This window comes from Brachycentrus maculatus, unplaced genomic scaffold (assembly GCF_059751285.1).
Source record: "Brachycentrus maculatus isolate JH-2025_06_01 unplaced genomic scaffold, ASM5975128v1 h1tg000060l, whole genome shotgun sequence".
NCBI classification, from domain to species: Eukaryota; Metazoa; Arthropoda; class Insecta; order Trichoptera; family Brachycentridae; genus Brachycentrus; species Brachycentrus maculatus.
Window position 1 is genome coordinate 522,543 of NW_028280814.1, and position 20,087 is coordinate 542,629.

General features: G+C 31.4%; 1 protein-coding gene across 1 annotated transcript in view; it reads right to left on the reverse strand.

The window, feature by feature from the left end:
• The window catches only part of LOC148311644 (uncharacterized), a 73,050-nt gene that overhangs the window by 23,559 nt on the left and 29,404 nt on the right, over positions 1-20,087 (reverse strand). The window contains exons 2-4 of the mRNA XM_088256349.1: positions 9,545-9,646; positions 4,705-4,806; positions 3,657-3,773 (exon numbers count right to left, since the gene is read on the reverse strand). Of these exons, the coding sequence (XP_088112475.1) occupies positions 3,657-3,773; positions 4,705-4,806; positions 9,545-9,646 (321 nt within the window). The remainder of the gene's footprint in view (positions 1-3,656; positions 3,774-4,704; positions 4,807-9,544; positions 9,647-20,087) is intronic.

A 20,087-nucleotide genomic window follows, 5' to 3' on the forward strand; every position in this document is an offset into this window, starting at 1 on the left:
TGAAAACTGTTTGTTTATTTTTTAAAACAAATAGTAGCAGAATCTTTCAAAATTTTTCATACTTAGTTCATAAGTGTCGGGTTGCGGTCCCGTGGTTAGTGTCGCAGACTCTCGAGTCAGAGTTCCTCGGCTCGAACCCACTCTACCACAATTCGATACCTATTTCTAAAAATGAGCCGCTTAGGCTCATAGAAATAATACGAAATTTAAGTATTTTTGGAAATAATAAAAAACACAAATATTTCTCTTTTTAGTTATAAAATTAAAACGACTAAAAATGCTTTGCAAGTGTGGGTCTGACAAGAAGCTTGGGGCTCCTATATCGAATCCGGGAAAGTGGCGGGAAACTTTTAGTGCAAGAGTAGATCTGAGAAAAACCAAAGATCTTTCAATCTGATCCGGGTATAGAAGAGAGCTCAATGTAACCTTTCTTTTTACAATTTCCATAAATTTCGCATCTTAGTTCATAAAACGAACAAAAAAATAGATGTTCAAGAGGTCTGTCAGGAGACTAGATGCTTATGTATCAGATCTAAGAATGCGGTGGGACAGTTTTCTAAGCCAGTTCCCGTATAATTTAATTTGATCAAATTACAACAAATGTCAAGTTTTTCAATATTAAAACCTAGCTACCCTGTTTCCCCGCTAACATATTTTGCGAATCTTTTTCAATATATCAAAGCAATGCATGTTGAAATGGAATGAAAACACATAAACCTGTCAGGGAATGCATTAAAATAACCACGTATTGCAGTTATTGTTAAAGATGATCGTAGACTTTGAAATGCAGACATGTCACGAACTGATCCGAGACCAATGATATTCTAATATTATTTTTTGCGTTTTCTTTTGCATATTTTAAGAAAGTCATTTCTTTTTAGTTTGTATTGTTCTTTATTTGCAGCCAGCGATATAAAGGGTATTGCACCAAAATAATTAACAATTTTTTCATTACTATAAATAACGTCAAGCTGATCAGTTTAACACTTCAGGTATTATAAACGTTGAGTAGATACTGCATACTACTACCGTTACACCGCATCTCTGCAGGGTCCAGATTTTAACGTTAAAAATAGCATATCATTAATTTTCATTTTTTTTCCATTTGCATTAGTAACGGGCATCTTCAGAATATTAATCATATTTTATATATTTATTATTTCAATTAGATATATCTCCTCTTTTACGATTCCTCGAAGAACTCAGTTCTATATCATCGAAAAATTCAATATGAAATACCATAAAGCTAAAATATTTTATTTAAATCGTGTTATTGTGTTGTTTATTCCGGTGAACACGAAAATATATGGCTTTTAGTTTACCTACAGTTCGCATAAAACGCTCGAAACTTTGTTATTATTGACTCTCCGCCATTAGTGCGCCTTTTAGGATATAAAGCTTTGATATGTAATAATTTTGTAATAATCTTCATTTATAAAGTTTGCAACCTTCAAGTTAGTTTGCGGGGAAACTTTAACAAAATAGCGTGCTACAACTACCCGCTACCTCCGCATCACGTATAAAAATGTATCACTTTTTCCACCTATTAGCCGCATAGATAATATAATTATTCAGGATTCATGAAATAGTTTTTGATGTATATATTATGTAGACAATGGGCCAAATCACCGCAAAATGTAGCAGGGTTGCCAGGCCGATATCCGTTTTAAAACAGGGCTAAAATTATTCCACACATGGGGTTTAGACATTTTTTTAAATATTGACAGTTGATGTAAACAATATGTCTCTTTTTATATTGATGGATTATGCTAAATTATAATATACAGATTAATATTTTGTAAAAAAATATACATTACAACATATTTCTTTTCGATTGATAGAAGATAATTTAATATATTTAGATCAGAGATTCGTAAACAATCTCCCTTGACACTATGAGTCACACAAAAGTAAATACTTTTTGATAGAACAAACTCAACATATGGTATGTGTTGGGGAAATTTGACGATGGAGTGTGAAAAAAACGATATTATCTTTTTGGTAATTGATTTAAAATAATAAAAAAATAGATTACGGGAAGATCATCTGAAATTGTTTGCAGTTTTCATCAAAAATGTCAAAAATAAGTAGTCATACGAAATCAGGCGTCTCCGAAGCATATGTTTTCACAACCCTTATCCGCACCCAACGGTGCATAGGGTACTGCAACATATAAACGCAGTGTTATCTTTACACATAGTGGAAAGGTGATCAGCCCTATGCTTCAAGCACCAATCCAGGGTAATATTTAATAAATACTTATATTTATTTGACAACCCCCCTAGGAATCGCACCCGGGGCCTCCAGCAAGGTAGCCTAGCGTAGGCGGACAAATATTTTAAATGTTTTATAACCCTAAACTTTCTAAGTATACATATTTTTTTAATTTCAAATAAAACTATTTATCTTATAAAATAATACGAGCCTGCTCCGGGAGTCGAACTTAAGTGCTCGACTCAAAAACTCCAGGAATACAGTTATTTCATATAAATGTAATTATTTTCCCTTAAAAAAATCATTAATATTTTACTTTTACAAGAAAATAAAAATGCCGCTTATACCCTTTTTGCTTTTCTGTATTGTCCGTACTTACATACTAGGTTTTACGAAAACATAAGTTTATTCCTCGTAAAAAAAACTTTAAAGTTATTTCAAGGCTCATTATAGTGTAATACAGATGTACATAGAGCTCCATAAAAATCAGGGCAATTTAAACCGTATTAAAATTTTAAAGGGCCATTTTTACGATGCCTTAATTATATATTCATTTACTGTAAATTATAAAAGCTATAACATTTTTAGTATGTGCGGACTAGCTGTAAGAAATATGATAAATACAATAATGCAGAGTTTCCAGAATTTTCCATCGCGGATAAGATGATTCCCTGAGCCATGATAATATGGATAGACCAGGGTTAGAAAACTTGTGGATATAATATAATTTTTTCAACATTTGTTGGAAATGTGAAATGTTTTATTTTTCTTTTGATGTATTTTATGAATATAAAACATCTGCTGTGTATTTGTGTTGTTATTATATACAAACATACGAACGAGAGTTTTAATGACAGCTACGTCTTTAAAACATAATGTGTTACTTTTTTGATCAAATAAATATGTTAACAGAGACATTGGGAGAGACGTGATTAGAACATTCTCCTTATCATTCATCGTTCACTTTGTGTAATACCACTTTACCTTACCAAAAATGAAAACCATGAATGATAAGGAGAGTGTTATATAACCACACCACAAAGTTAAAAATGCTTTTAAAATACTAAGTAATAATAATAATAATATTGCTTTCCAAAATAGACTTTATTAACTATTATTTAAAAATACGAGTACATTTTATAGTATCATACAAGTATTTAAAAATACATTTACTTAAAATAGCAAAGGTATTGTTTACAACATTTTGAGTGTGTCCAAATACTTGTTCACAAATTTGGATTATCTCCGATTATATGAGTTATTTTTCATATTTTGTTTTGACATCGATGAATAATAATAATAGTAAATGAGATTAATGTAACACGTGTGTAAAGTGATCATTTAAACCAGCATATGATGGTCGTAAGCCCGTAAATGCCCAGACTTCCAAATTCTTCTTCATCTTTGTTGAGTGTTTAAAAAAAAGGTATTATTTCACTCACTCCGTCCGCCTTGGTCCTGATGTCCTTTCCAGCTGCGTTTAGGAGTGCTCTAAGGATGCTGGTAGCTGTCCCAGTCTGTCTGCTCGCCACCAAATGCACGGCAGTCTGCTGTCGACTCTGTGAGACATTAAATCATAATATACCGTCGTATAATTCATATACCCAATTTTCCGTCTCCTGGTAAAATATTTTTAATAAGCTTTCAAGATTTGCTATCATTGCTTACAAATAACATCACATACTGAGGTAACTAGCAACTAAACTTAAATATGTATTTAATCATGTTTACTCACAAACCCTTACAATATACACTTAACCATTGAAAAAAACATCTTTCCTTGAAATATATACTCGTATTTATTTTGTTACACATCATTTGATACAATTTATTTTTGAATTTTTATCGAATACCTTTTGATATTATGTATATATGAATTTTTTAACAGAAAGTTTTCTGAAACAATAGAAATTCATAAGAATATAAATAACAATAAACCCATAATTAACAATATGACAATGGCTAAAGCCTCCCCCCTTTTGTATATGTTTCCTCTGATAAGAAATAAAAATTAAAAATTAAATTAATAAATAAAAATAAGAAACAGCTACTACCCCGTCTTCAACCTTCAACGTCCCAAGGACCCAACTCTAAAATTTAGAATTAGCTTCACATACGGTGTTTGAAAATGATGCGGAATGCATCAAAACACGTGTCACAGTAGATTTCAAGAAATAGTGGTATTTACGAAGTAAAACATTAATTAAAAATAGAAAGTTTTCTTTCTGAAGGAGTAAAGCTAACTGGACTACCTCAAGGAACTCGCATTAATACTCAGTGGCTTTTTGTCACACAAGCTGGTACGAGTACAGTTCAACCCCAACCATATTCTACGTTATGTGCAAAATTGATAAAACACAGGATTAATTTGATGTGACAATGTTTTGCTAGAAAAAGTTTGTAGATATAAAAAAATATAAGTTTGTAGCTGTAGACTTTACTTAAAACAGGTTAGTTATAAAAAATGAAGTAAGTCAAGAAATAACTCACCCCTCCAGGACTGAATGGATCCACTCCTCTTTTGGATAAAAGCAGCTTCACCACATCCTCGCGGGAGTACATAGCCGATATGTGGAGGGCATTGTAATTATCCTGGGAAATGAAATACATATTTTAACAATCCATATTTTACTAAATTAGTGCAAGAATGTTTGGAATATTATAATTACGGTGCTTTACTAACTCCCTCGCTACCAGTAGAAGCGTCATTCTTCATATATATTCTTACACGAATGAAAAGGTTTGTTGTAAATCGACGAATCATATCCTAATAAATTCTAGTAAAATCTTGCAACGAATATTATTTTAGCGGGAATTCAGCCAAATCGTGAGCCTATATTAATTATTATTAAAATATCTATGTAGTTATGCATTATAAACGAAAGACCATAATAAAAGAATCATCTTACTGTAAGCTGTCGTTTAGTCGTATCACCTACCGATGGAGGTTAAATGAAATATTTAATGTATTTAACTGTATTTGAAATAATACATTTACCATAGAAGCTTAGAAGCTTGCACGCTGTACCTCAAAGTTTGGAATAAAGTTAAATAAATAAATAGGCATAACTTTTTTACATCACCATTATTGACCAGTCATTAGGTTTCCTCATAATCGACATTGTTAGAGCTGCCTTTTATTATATTACGGTATATTAAATTTTATTTTTGAAATGTAAATAAGTTTTGCTTTGAAATTTTAACACCACGCATTCTATATAAATAAAAATGAAACTGGTGACAGGTAAAATCATTAATAATAAAAGTGTTTTATCGCGATGGCAGCACCATCTATTTGATATAATATCAAAGCACGCAATACAAAACATTGATCATGGCTGACAGTGTGTTTCTTGACAAGAATATGGCATGTTGAAATATTTTGTGTGTTTTCAGGAAATTACAAGAAATTTTGTTTTCTTTTCCGTTTAATGAGACTGAGTAGCAGCAATTGGCGGCCGGGCTATATGGTTCATTATAAAAGTGTAATATACTACGTATATAAATTATCAATATTGAGTTTTTTACAACAAGAACTGCTTGACTAGAGGTGGTTATGTTTATTTAAGGTCATTCGTCATATATATAAGAAATATAATGACATGTAATCAGATTGGTTACTAAATAATAAAAAAAAAGTAAGGTCTCTCCCTCGATAAGACGGAGGTCAGATGACATGCGGATAACATTTTCCCCTTCCATTGTAACGAATCGGAATGCGTTACGTCCCAAGTTAAATACTGATTGGGCAAAAATAATAATGCCATTTTTACATCTGATTATAAATTTTTATATTATGGAAGCTGCTGGCATCAAATAAACATGCCTACCTCATAACTGACTAAGTAGAATGAACACTATTTTGATCTTTTTTATCGGTTGAAGACCTCTGCCTTGCTCAAAGCCAATAACGCAGGGTTGTCCAACGAATTGGAAATAAAAAGCGGACAGTAACGCATCAGAGTGCGCACGAGTTATTTTGCGACCAAAAAGTCGCTTTTGAAATATTTAATTCGATGACATCAATAAAATAGGTACCTGCATTGGATTTAATTTTTAGTTTTCAATTCCACTGCATGTAATAACATTGTGATTCATAAAAGAGTTCTTTGGACTACTAATTTGATACGTTTTTCCGCACGTATATTGTAGAGTATATTTAATTAATTATTTTAATTAAATTTGATAATTTAGCATTACATTAACACAAACACATGTCGCTCGCTCCTGTCAACAACGTCATACATATATAAAAAATCTTCAATTTTCAGTTGTGCGTGTTTTCGGAATGCCCAGAAAATGTACTATATCTCAGCAAAAGTGGCATATTTTGAACTTAATATTTACCCGCTACAGGGCAGAAAGTGTTGATTTTGCATTCGGAAGAAAAGGTAATAGTTAATTGTTTTTTTGAATACACTAAATATTTTTCAAATGGAGAAAAAATATTCAGGTTTTATGTAAAAAAATCTGTTGCACAGTAAAAAGTTCATTAATGGCTTGATATTTATTTTTAATACATTTTATTGTATTTTTAAACGATCTTCCGAAAAATCAAGTTTTTTATAAATGACGTTGTTGAAAGGAGTGAGCGATGTGTGTGTCTCGATATGTAGGTTGCATATATCAACATCTGGGCAGATAACAAGGAATACTGAGTATCCACAGCATCCATGGACGGAACGCGTCTGGCGTATAGCCCAGAAAAAATATATATTTAATGATAAACTAATATGATACGTACCTACTATAGGAACGGTACATCGTATAAGTAAGGTCATAAGGGCCTGAAAATTATTATAAATGTTTTTTTATTGTAATATAATATTATTATATTTTTATCATTATTTGATATGATTCTAGACTGGTATCAAAACTGACTGGTATCCTTGCCTACTTATTATAAACTAATGCATATTTTTTTTATTTTTTCTTCTATATAACAAAGTTTTTTCTTCGCATAAAGATTTGCATAGTACAGAATTTTGTAATTTGGCTTTTTTTAAACAGCAGTCTGATATTTTCGTTTCCTTCGTGTTGATTTGACAGTTCTTTAAATCCAATACAGTATTGTCTACGATTCCCCCAAATTCAGTTGTTTACAAATAGCCACGATTTTCATGGGGCTATTTCGATTGATACCATAAACGGATTATTCGCCCGAAAAAGCGCGTGTGTATAAAGCTGCTGATTTGGAGTCTAAACTTACTGTAACTAAGATTGTGTAAAACCGATATTCGACTTGACTTCTAACTCCCTTCAAATAACTCCAAAAGAGATTTATTTATCTGTGAATGTTATATACCATACAAATAATAAAATAACAACTATATAGTTTTTTCCACATATGTTTTTTTGTCTTCCTCCGCGGTGTAATGGTTAGCGTGTATAACTACCGTGCTGGAGGTCTCGAGTTCGATTCCCAGAGCGAGGTGAAAATAAATATTAGTCATTTTACCACTGTGATATTTATTTAATACTACCCTGGACTGGTCTCTGAAGTGCAGGAGTGATCACCTTGCCTTCATGTAAGTAACGATAAAGAAAACACTGCGTCAATATGATATAGTGCCCTATTCACCATTGGGTGAGGATAAGGGTTGGAAGGGATATTTTATTTCACCAGTGACCGGGTTTCGTCGTTACCAAACATCATCAGACTGGGTAATGTAGGTAACGACGAAACACAGTCTGATGATGTTTGGTAACGACGAAACCCGGTCACTTCTCAAATAAAATATTCTTGTATGTGGAAAAACTATTTACATGGTTGTTATTTAATTATGTGTATAAAATGTAGTTCCATCAAGAAATGTCAGTAAGTTCAAAAATTAATTGTGTATGTTAGTTAGCGTATAAACGCTGATAACTGTTTGTTGTGTTTTATTTTTAAATATCGAATTAGCAACTAGTAAAGTGACATGCTAATACCATGGTAAATGACAGTATAATATATCTACGTAAATTGAATTAATTCGGTTACACGTTTTAACTTACAATGACGCTATAGCTATAGCCGAGTTTCACTGTGAACGTATGTACGAAGGACCGTCGAGTCAGTAATAAGCAGTTAAGTTTATTTGACTTACTTTTTCAAGTAAAAATAAATACAGCATTTAATAGTAATGTACATAATACTATTAGAATGTAGAAGCTATGTAGAACCGAACTAAGGCCGACAGTAAATCAGCAAAAGAAATTAGCATTCCTTTTCAACCCCCTCAGGTCCTGCCATGTGTGTTTGTTGGGTATTTTACTGTTATTTCATGTTAAGTGTTCATTTTACAGCCTTATTTGCATTCTTGCTCAAAAGTGTTTCGAAAAACGCTTCTGCTACTAAACCAAATAAGGCAACGAATATTAATAAGCAAATTAACCGTACCACGAATTGGGGAGTATTTTTTTTCAAATTATGCAAACTTTCCTGACGAGTTCGTTTGTCATTTTAAATTTATTACTCATTTGTAATTCAATATTTGGCTATTTTTTTAATATCTTGGTTTGAATGACACATTATAGCAGTCACAGCGATTCCTCGTTACCATACTACATACATTTTATTATTTTAATGAAATATAGTTATTTTTTTTAATACAATTTAATACAATTTCTATACATTTCTACTTAATACAATATTATAATTTTAGTTGCGCTGAGCCTCTCCAAAAAAGAGACTGGGCTCTTGTGCTTGGAGAGGGACTTTTTTGTTGTTGTTGTTGATAGTGACATGTTATACAAAAAAAAAACATATTTTTATGCGGAACGAGGGAGTTATCTTGTTTAGTTTTTTTTATTGTATAGTGTGTACATGTGCTAATTAAGTTACTGTTTTAGACTGTTTGTGTCTTTTACATATTTTTAATTTATGAAGGGAGGTTGTTCCAAGTACGAGTATATGTAATTTTGTTTTCAACATATTTTTTTACTATTTTTAAATTAAGGTTGTGTTACATCTTGAATATTTAAATCAGCTGATAGATAGTACCAACATGTCGCTTATGTCGTTCTTGAGGTAGAAGGAGAAAAAACACTTTTATTTTTATTTTGGTTTTGTTTAAACCAGGACTTCTTTGTGTCCTGTCTATTTAGCTTTCGCTTATAGGTTTTTATTTGCTATATCTGCTTTCAGTGCACCATTTACTCTGTACCCAGAAACATAGATGAATTAATTATTCATAATTTTTATTACTCATCAATTTGGTTTTCGTTTAGTCCAGATAATCGAGATTCTACTTTATACTAACACGACTTTAAAAATGATATTATAGGTTTTCATATTCTATGTGAAAATATCTCTTTTACTAACAACTAAATTATTATTATAACTTACGTTGTTCCTAGCTCCAACATCTGCTCCTAGATCCACCATTCTGTCGAGAAGGGATGTCTTGTTGTCCTTCACAGCATACATGAGAGGAGTCATCCCGGTAGCCTGAAAATGAATACACATAAATTATACAACTCAATTAAACTGGGTAGTGGCAGGAATGTAAGGCCAGGTGAAAGAAATTCAGCTGTTTTATAAAAAGTTATTTTATTGAAAATAATTAACGTATTAACGAAAAAATAAGTTATTTATCATATTATTTTTTGACATCTCAACGTAGATGAAGAAAAATATGGTAGTTGGACATTTACGGGTCTTAAACCATCATAGGGTGGTTTAAGTGATCACTTTACACACGTGTAACATTCACCAATTCTACCCACGATTGACAACCACACTACTCAAATTCTTGGAAGTTCTATATACATGATTGAATGTTGAAATATTGAACAAGAATCACTAGAATTTTCACTAGTGATATCTATTGGTGAGACGAAGAAGCTATTTTATTGAGCAGAAACTCTTGACGTGGTGAAACCACGTTTCTCCTCTAGCCTGGCAAAAATAATCAATTATCAATCGTTTAATTTAATTAGTCTTAGGTAAATTTTTTTTTCTGTGCGCGCAAATATTTTTTATGGCCCCGACCTTTTATAATTTACCTGTCATAAAACTAAAATGTATTTAAAAGGTTTGAATCATAAAAAAACTGTCGCCAACCCGCTGGCCTTTGAGGGATAATAGATGTTTGCCGGCGGTCATTTATCCTAAGAGCATTCTTTATTATATTATAAATAAAATTAAGGCTAATTGATGTCTAGACGTTGAAAATTTTGGGGGTGGAAACAAGCGCACCGTCAGCCAATGAAAAATGGTTTCGAGGGCGTGACCTTCAAGGAGAGAAACCGAATATAACGGGAAGAAATCAGTGGGATCGATCTCTTGGAAGCCAACAATTGGAAGGATCAGTTGGAGGGAGTAAGTCGTAAGAGGAGATCGACCAGTCGGACGGCTGGTCAGTCAGAAGACGCAGAGAAGAAGAAGAGTTGGAAGGAGCATTCGGGAAATCAGTGGGATCGAGGAGTTGTAAGCAGCAGTCGGGAGAGATCAGGGGGATCGAGCAGTCGGGAGAAATCAGTTAGAAGGAGCATACCTACACCAGGTTTTAAGACTTAAGTGAGGAGAAGAGCGGGAGCTCTACGCAGGGAGAGAGAAGATAGAAAAAAGGGAGTTACTCATCCGGAGTATCAAAAGCAGACCCACGCCGGGTCATAAGCCTCAAATTAAGAGCTGAAGCTCTACTAGGAGAAGAAGAAGATAAGAAGCAAGAGTCATCGCACGGCGGCCCGTCATAAGAAGAACCTCATCCCAGCATCCAACGGCGCAGCTTTTTCACAAAGGATCAAGGCCACCTCATCATCACGGCGCATCTTTTCCACCAAAGGTTAGAATAAGTTTAATTTAAGATAGGGTTAATTAATTTTAAGCTAATTTAAGATAGCAATTTAAGATTAGTTTAAGTTAAAGTCACTTTCGTATAATTTTTATATTTTTAATTAAATTAATTTAAGATTAGTTTAAGTTAAAGTCACTTTCGTATAATTTTTATATTTTTAATTAAATTAATTTAAGTATATTTTTTTGTGCAGAATTTTCTTTCATCTCCCTACCCCTCCTTCTAATATTCCCAAGGTATATCAGCTTGATAAGGTGGGCGACGTCACTCTTATATTTGTATGTGAGGTCCGAATCCTGGATTATAATCATACAGCTTATGACAGTCGTAAGCCCCGTAAACGCCTAGACTTCCAAATTCTTCTTCAATTTTTCGTCAATCAAAGATATTTTATGTATTCAAATCGCAGTGTGTGCTGGGCTGTGGTTTACATTTCGAATACGCTTTCCACATTAAATTAAATTGCATTTTTTTTTTATTTCTCAGTCACCAATGATAAGTACAAGAAAACGAATAATAAAAAAGTTTTATGGGCAATTTTAATATATCAATTATATTTAATGCTTTTAAAGACGCTAATCATAGATTAAGGCGCTGTAACGCGCTGGTATATTTAGGCTCATTTTTTTCAGTGAATTAAAAGGATACAAAGAGTTTTATTAGAAGACCATATATCCCAAATTACGAAAATAAAATAAGTAGGATGCAGAGCGAATTATTGTGTTTTATATGGAGAGGTCAAACTATCGATAAAATAAATTTTATATAATACCTGTAGCATTTTTATATTAGCATATGGTATATACGGCTGTCCAAACTTACAACACAGAAAGGGACATTTTTTTGAAAAACGTTTTTTTTTTGCATTTTTAGACTAGAATCTACTTATTCCAAAAATGCAAAAAAACAGTTTTTCAAAAAAGGTGTCCCTTACTGTGTTTTAAGTTTGGCCAGCCGTATAGACAGAAGGGTTTTTAATAATATCCCGAGTCTCCCTAATTACACTTTACATCGACATACCACCCTCTGTAATAAATATTTAGCTTTATAATATTGTAATAATATTGATCAATCATCGACTATCTAACGATGAAAGCAAATTTACGTTTAAAAGCTAACAGTTCGACGTTTCCATACATAGAATTCTGGAATCTGGATCTCCATGCCTTCATTATATGTATTAATCGTCAGATTTAATCGGTTACCTATTTTCGACCACTTATTTGTCACATGAATCTTTATGGTTTCAGCATCTTCAATACATTTTACCATTTATATGTGCTGGAGGTCCTGGGTTCGATTTCCAGGGGGGACGAAAATAAATGTTAGTGATTTTACACTCGAATAGAAAATAAATGTTAGTGATTTTACACTCGAATATTTATTTATTATTTTCCTAGACTGGTCCCTGAAGCGCAGGAGGGATCACCTTCCCTTCATATGAGTAACGATCAAGATAACACTGCGTTAATACGATACAGTGCCCTGTGCACCATCGGGTGCTTATGATGATTAGAATAATAAGAATATATATATATATATATATATATATATATATATATATATATATATATATATATATATATATATATATATATATATATATATATATATATATATATATATAAATATATATATATATAAATATATATTTATATATATATAAATATATATATATAAATATATATATATATATATATATATATATATATATATATATATATATATATATATATATATATATATATATATATATATATATATATATATATATATTTATATATATATATATTTATATATATATACATATATATAGGGTCCGCCATCTAAAGTTTTTTTTTTCAACTAGTGCTTATTTCGTGAATGGTAACACTTAGCTCATGTCTGATTTGACAGATAATTAGTTTTATCCTTCCGCTGAGCGAATATGGTTGTGTATACGCTTGAACAATGCTGGGAAATATTGCGACATTACTTTGAAAATCATGGTAATGTTGCAGAATGTGTGCGAAAATTGCGTACGGTTTTTGGAAGAAGAGAAGCACCGTCAGCTCCGTATGTTCGTTATCTTGTGAAAAAAGTGAAAGAAACTGGCATCCTCATCGATAAACCAAAGCGTGAAAAGCCAAAAACAGTGCGTACACCCGAGAATATCGATGTTGTGGCAGAAAGTGTGCGTGAAGCGCCATCAACATCAATTCACCGTCGTTCTCAACAATTGAACATTTCGGAGACATCATTGAGACGAATTTTGCATAAAGACCTTGGTATGACGCCATACAAAGTCCAATTGGTTCAAGAGTTGAAGCCAACTGACCATCCAATGCGTTTTCGCTTCGCTGAGTGGGCCTGCGATCGACTTACAGAAGATGCCGATTTTGCCAAAAAAATCATCTTTTCGGATGAAGCTCATTTTGATCTTGGCGGGTATGTAAACAAGCAAAATTGTCGTATTTGGGGCATAGAAAACCCGCACGCATACATTGAAAAGCCGGTACACCCAAAACGAGTCACTGTTTGGTGCGGATTTTGGTCCAGAGGCATAATTGGGCCATTTTTCTTTGAAAATGAGCAAGGAGTGGCCGTTACAGTCAATGGCGATCGTTATCGGGCCATGTTGAACGGATTTTTGTTCACAAAAATTGAAGAGGAGGATATTGGCAACATTTGGTTTCAACAGGACGGCGCTACGTGCCACACAGCCGAAGCTACACTCGATGTTTTGCGCCCTGTTTTTGAAAAAAAAAAGTTATTTGGCGGACCCTTTATATATATATATATATATATATATATATATATATATATATATATATATATATATATATATATATATATATATATATATATATATATATATATATATATATATATATATATATATATATATATATATATATATAAATATATATAAATATATATATATATATATATATATATATATATATATATATATATATATTTATATATATATATAAATATATATATATATTTATATATATATATATATACATATATATATATATATATATATATATATATATATATATATATATATATATATATATATATATATATATATATATATATATATATTTATATTATATTTATATATATATATAATATATATATATATATATATATATATATATATATATATATATATATATATATATATATTTATATATATATATATATATATATATATATATATATATATATATATATATATATATATATATATATATATATATATATATATATATATATATATATATATTACACATAAATTCTTCTTCTATATAAATGTGGGTGTGGCACGCTGTTATGTATATTTTGATAATTCATATGTACAAACTGGCACATGTATAAACGAGGTTACAAAGTTTGTAACAAGCATAACCATTTTTCAATCAAACATACATGTGGTATTACTGATCGTATCGCGCAACGTAGGAAAGTAATTTTACGAAAAGTGCATTTGTAAGAGGGGAAGGGGTGGAAGAAACGGCAAAGGTTAAATAGTTAAGGACTTTGGGAAGATGGTTATCGCGTTTTCCTTCATTTCCCCCCAAGGTCGCAGGTCGCTCGGGCTACATTCCTGGTCCTCGCGTGCGACCTCTCGTCCTCCCGGCCGCCGGCTGGCGAGTGCAACGCGCACTAGAATGCACTTAATGGTGCAATTAGAGCGTGACCATAGGGCGATTTACGGCTGTGCACTGTGTACTGTGCAGCCACGAGAAATTTGACTTTGAAGTCTTTAATTTTCATGTCATAGTTACGTCAAGTTAATTTCTTATCGACCCCATTATTTTTTTACCTAAAAGTATTTCATGAATTAAAATTGAAGTCGTAATCAAGCACAGGGTGTTTAAAATGTAACATTGATTCTGTCCAAAAATTAAAAACTGAGTTCAAATTGTTTTTTTTAAGGATATATCGTAGTTGTACAGGAGAAAGTGACCAACTACCAAAACGTAAAATGTTCAGGAGGGCCATTTAAGTCATTTTTGCTTGGCAACAAAATAAACATCAATGCAGTTAGTCATTTTTACCAAGTCAATATATTATACTTCCAAGTTTAAAATCCTTTCAGGGAAATGTTTTCAGGGCAATATTAAGCTATAAGATTTCAAATAGTCAATGATCACGGTTTTGTAAAAAAATGCACTTGGTCACTTTCTCCTGTATGACTACGATATACAGAAAAATATTTTCAAATTTATTTTTTTAACTCCTTACCTTTCAATGACTTTTTTTCAAAAACATTTATTTCAAAAAAAAAACTTATTTCTTAATATATTTTTTTCAAAAGAAAAAAATCAATTACGTAAGATGTTACCTGAGTTTAGAGAAAATTAAGTTGCGACTTTAAATCAAATACCTTAATAATGCAATATATGCATTGGAAATATTTATATTTTTCATTTATACTTATATACAAATACTATCTACCCACTTTTTGTCCGCCTCCGTAGTGTAATGGTCAGCAAGCTCGGCTACCGTTCTGGAGGTCCCGGGTTCGATTCCCAAGGGGGGTAAAATAAATATAAGTGATTTTTTCACTGTCATATTTATTCAATATTACCCTGGACTGGTACCTGAAGCGGAGGGCTGATCACCTTTCCTTCATGTGTAAACGATCAAGATAACACTGCGTTTATATGACGCAGTGCCCTATGCACCATTGGGGTGCGGATAAGGGTTTTATTATTTTTTATTATATATCTACCCACTAATTTTAAAAGTCTGTGTTAAGTTCAAACATTGACCAGAATCACTTCCATTTCCCACCAACATCATTAACCTTATTAACCTCCCCTAACAAACTTGTTTATTAAATAATTTGTAAATATCTTAAAATTAATTGTATAAAATTGTTAAGGTGTATGATAACTTACTAAAATAACTCACTAAACAAACTAACATTACTAATAAAACTAACCCCACTAACAGGAATACTAACACTTATAAGTCAAATGTAAAAAGTGTAAATAAAAAATAACTCGACACTGGCTATAACACCCAAGAAGGGTGAAAAGCCATCAAAAAGAAGAAGAAGAAGACCAGAATCACTAGGTTGTTTTTAATTGGTTAATATTACTCCTTAGCACTAAGCCCGCCAATGTACATATACGAGTATTCTGAACTAGAAGTTTTTAATTAAAAATTGATTTACATATCTAAATGATACGTGTTGATATTTTTCTCTATACGTAGAACAGTCTAGAAAAAATTGGCATGTAGAAGACAAAGACACCATGTAGATTTTGACTAACGTTTTTAATTATTACAATTTCTTCAAATTACACACGAATTTTATTAAATAAAGAAAATGCACTGTCATAATAACCTACTTTACTTAAAGATATTTAGTAACCAAATTTATGTATGTACTCGATATTTAACCATACTTCGGATTTGCATCAAATATATCGTGGCCATGTTATTATGTTTGTAAATTATTCGCGCACCCCTAAATTAATTTCGTTTTGACTTAGACCCCCTCAGCGGTCACAAGGACTCGTAAGTCTTTAAGAAACTAGTTAAGGAAACACTGGTTTACATTATGAAAAAAAAGTGGATCGTTATTTATACATCAATAATATAAGCAAAATAAATTTAATTAAATACTATTTTACAAGAAAAAGAGAAATACTCGCCACCAATTCAACTTGTTAACTTGAAAAAAAAAATATTTACACAAATCCCCGTGCTCCCCAAGAAAATTTTTTCATTTGTGGTTTTAAAAATGAGATGAAATAGAATTTTTAAAGCAAGTATTAAAAAGTACTGATACCTAATAATGGTAACATAGTAAATTCATTAAAAATATAATAATTTTCTGCATGCTTAACATTTTTGTTTATTTATTGTAATATGTGATTTTTTTATCCTTAGTGCGATTTTATGTAATATGTTGGAAAACAATGATAAAAGATTTTATTATCTTATTCATTAAAATAACAAGTAATCAAAAATACCGTTATAAATATGAACGAGGCATCTCTCGAGATGTAAATCCCAGAGTCCATATGGATTTTCCCACGAAATGTGGGCCAAATTTCCCGCGCGACCGGAAGCGACGCCATCTTGGAGCGTGACGTGGGCGATAAGGGAGGCCGCTTCCTAAGGAGGCCGTGGCATACTTACCGGCCGTCTGAGGCAGCGACAATAAAATGAAGGCTCCCAATGAAAAATTCTCAACCAAACTGGATCAATACATCATCCCCCCTTGTGATCAAATGATCCCTTTTATGAAAATTCCTATACTGGATTAAGGTTTCAGTTCTTTTAGGCGTCGGACGCAAAGCAACTGAATTAAAATGTAGTCCAAATCGTGTTTTCGCCATTTTAATTAGTTTCAGTTTTGTATTTTAGCGCCCCAAAATCTATTCTAGAAAGAAATTAGTTTTATTTAGGTTTACAACCGAATAAATGTTTATTTTGCTGTTTACGAAGAAAACTAATATTTAATAAACAATATTACTTATTTAAGACGACTGATACAAGAGATTCTAAATAGCCGCATACAAGTGGTTGCTCTAAGTTGGGTTGGGTTGAATGGTTGTGTGGCGGATTTTAGATTTGGCGTAGTGTTCGATTTCCCATTATGCTTTAAATAGAATTCTATTTAAAGCATACAAAGCTTTGAAATAGCATTTCGAAAATCCGTTTTAAATACTTACATAAATGCACGTATTTAAAATCACACAAATTTTCTTTGGACATTTTGGTAGTTAACAAAATTATTACCATGATGACTCTTTGTCTACATTATTAATAGGTTATATTAAAAATAGGTACTACATATCAGTAGTGTAAAGGCAAAGGGGTATATCTGTCTAAGACCAAATTTTACAGGAGAGCAAAAACAAACTTGTGAAATGAAATAACTCATTTGTTTAATATATGTTTATATGTACATATCTTAATAAAAAGCAATAAGTATTACAACTACAGCTATATCATTTTGCCAGATTGTGGAATACACTATTTTAGACATTTTGTAGAACAAATTTAGAAAATGAAAAATTTGACAGATATATCCTATGGCCATTACATTACCGATATATTTACGCACACTGCATAGCCATTTGCTACATACTTAATATTGCACTAGTGATAAATATTAAAAAAGGAACAACCTCTAAAGTCTCTGGTTTAGAGGCTTGTCTGCAGGTAGAATAGTTAGAATAGGGAAGGTAGATGTAAAAAAATGCAACACAAATGCTCAGAACAATTGAAGATTAATATTTCTTGAAGTCATTTTGCAATTGGCGGGAATCAAACGCACGATACCTGTTTCGTAGTCGAGCGTCTACCCAACTATGCCACTGCGCCTATCAGACATAAGGTAAAATATGAGAGTACCTTGAGCTTTAAGGTTAGATCCAAGATTTAGCTAGACATAACCAAACCAACTCTGCTCAATGAATGGTTTGGTTGACACCAATTCTCTTATGGCAATTTGTCTAAATAAATGACATCATCGACGCACTTCATACGTGAAGTTTAAAATTGTAGGTTGCAGTTGCCCACTTCATATACATGGTATTCCTATATTAAATAAAATATGTAGAAATGGTAAGATTATAGACGTTATAATATTTACATTCTAATTTGATAAACTTTTTTAATTATGGCATTTTTAGCAAAAGCAATGTGTTTTGTGTTGCTCATAATAATTCTACATCGGAATCAAATTATGGCAGCTTTTTTATAGAACCGTTGACTTTGTTAAGGGGATCGCAACGTAGTATTAAAAATTATTATTTTAACATAACTCAAGAATGATTTGAATTTGAGAATATGGAATCAATTTTCATTATCAACTCATGATTTTTCTTTTCGAAATTTTTGATATTTATACTATGAAGATATTTGAAATATAAATTTTTAAGTCGAATTTTATTAACGATTAGATGTACCCAACAACGCGTTTCTGTTTGGTAAGTCTGATTAAATGGAAAAGAAAAAACATTTATTTATATTGTTTGTTTTACAAATAAAGCGAAAATATCACAATTGTTATTATTACATACATATATGCAACCAAAAACATTTAAAATGTTTTAGAATAACAGTAGCTGTTAAAACGTTCAACAGAAGGTGCTGCCACTGCAGTAAAAAAATAAGTTTTTTTAAGGACAAATTTTTACGTGTCATATGTGAAAACATGCGCGTAATTGAATGTAATGTTGTGTCAGAATTTCAAAGCAATCGCTGGATAACTTTAAAAGATTTAAGATTTTGAACAAACGAGCACATTCTTTTTCAAAATGTATATCCCATTTTTGAAACTGATTTTGCAAGTAAAGAGTTTATGGTAAAATTGCGTCGCAATGCCTCTTAAACTCTTTAAGCAGTAACCGACTTCGATACTACTTAGCTCGTTTTTCTTAAGACGTGATTTATGGGTTCATGCGTTCCGCGTATACCCTCAATACTATGCACGAAAATAGTAATTTGCCACTGAGATTGAGGTTACACCTATTACACTTTTGCTGGTCTAAATGTTTGAAAAATTGGTTGAATAATAATTATAATATACAAGTATTACTAAAAACGGCTGATTCGATTCGTCATTAAAAACCAGTGTGAAAATTTTCTTGACAACCTTAGTAATTAACAAATTATCAGGCAAAAAATATTTGGATAAAAAAAACTTTTCATTCGTAATTACACAATACACGCACATAAAATACTTAAAGAAAATAATCGATTTTGTATTGATCCAATTATAGGAATATAATACCCACATTTAAATATAGTTTTTTTCTAAGTAATGCGGGAATATTGGCTAAGTTTGAAAGGAAACAATGTGCTAAAAATCAATATCTGATTATTATATGTTTCAATTTCATAAAACTCTTTTGTTTTATAATATAATGTAATTATAAGTGGTGTAGTGCTAACTTAAATACTGTAGAGACGCTAGTTTTTTTTCTCATTAATTCTTGAACTTGTTTATTCAGTTATGATTTTTTTTTCAAAAATTAAATTATAAATCCTATGAAAAAGTTGAAGGTACATATACCTACAGCAGTCAATTTATCTCAAATCAAATTAAAATTAATTAACGAAAAAAAG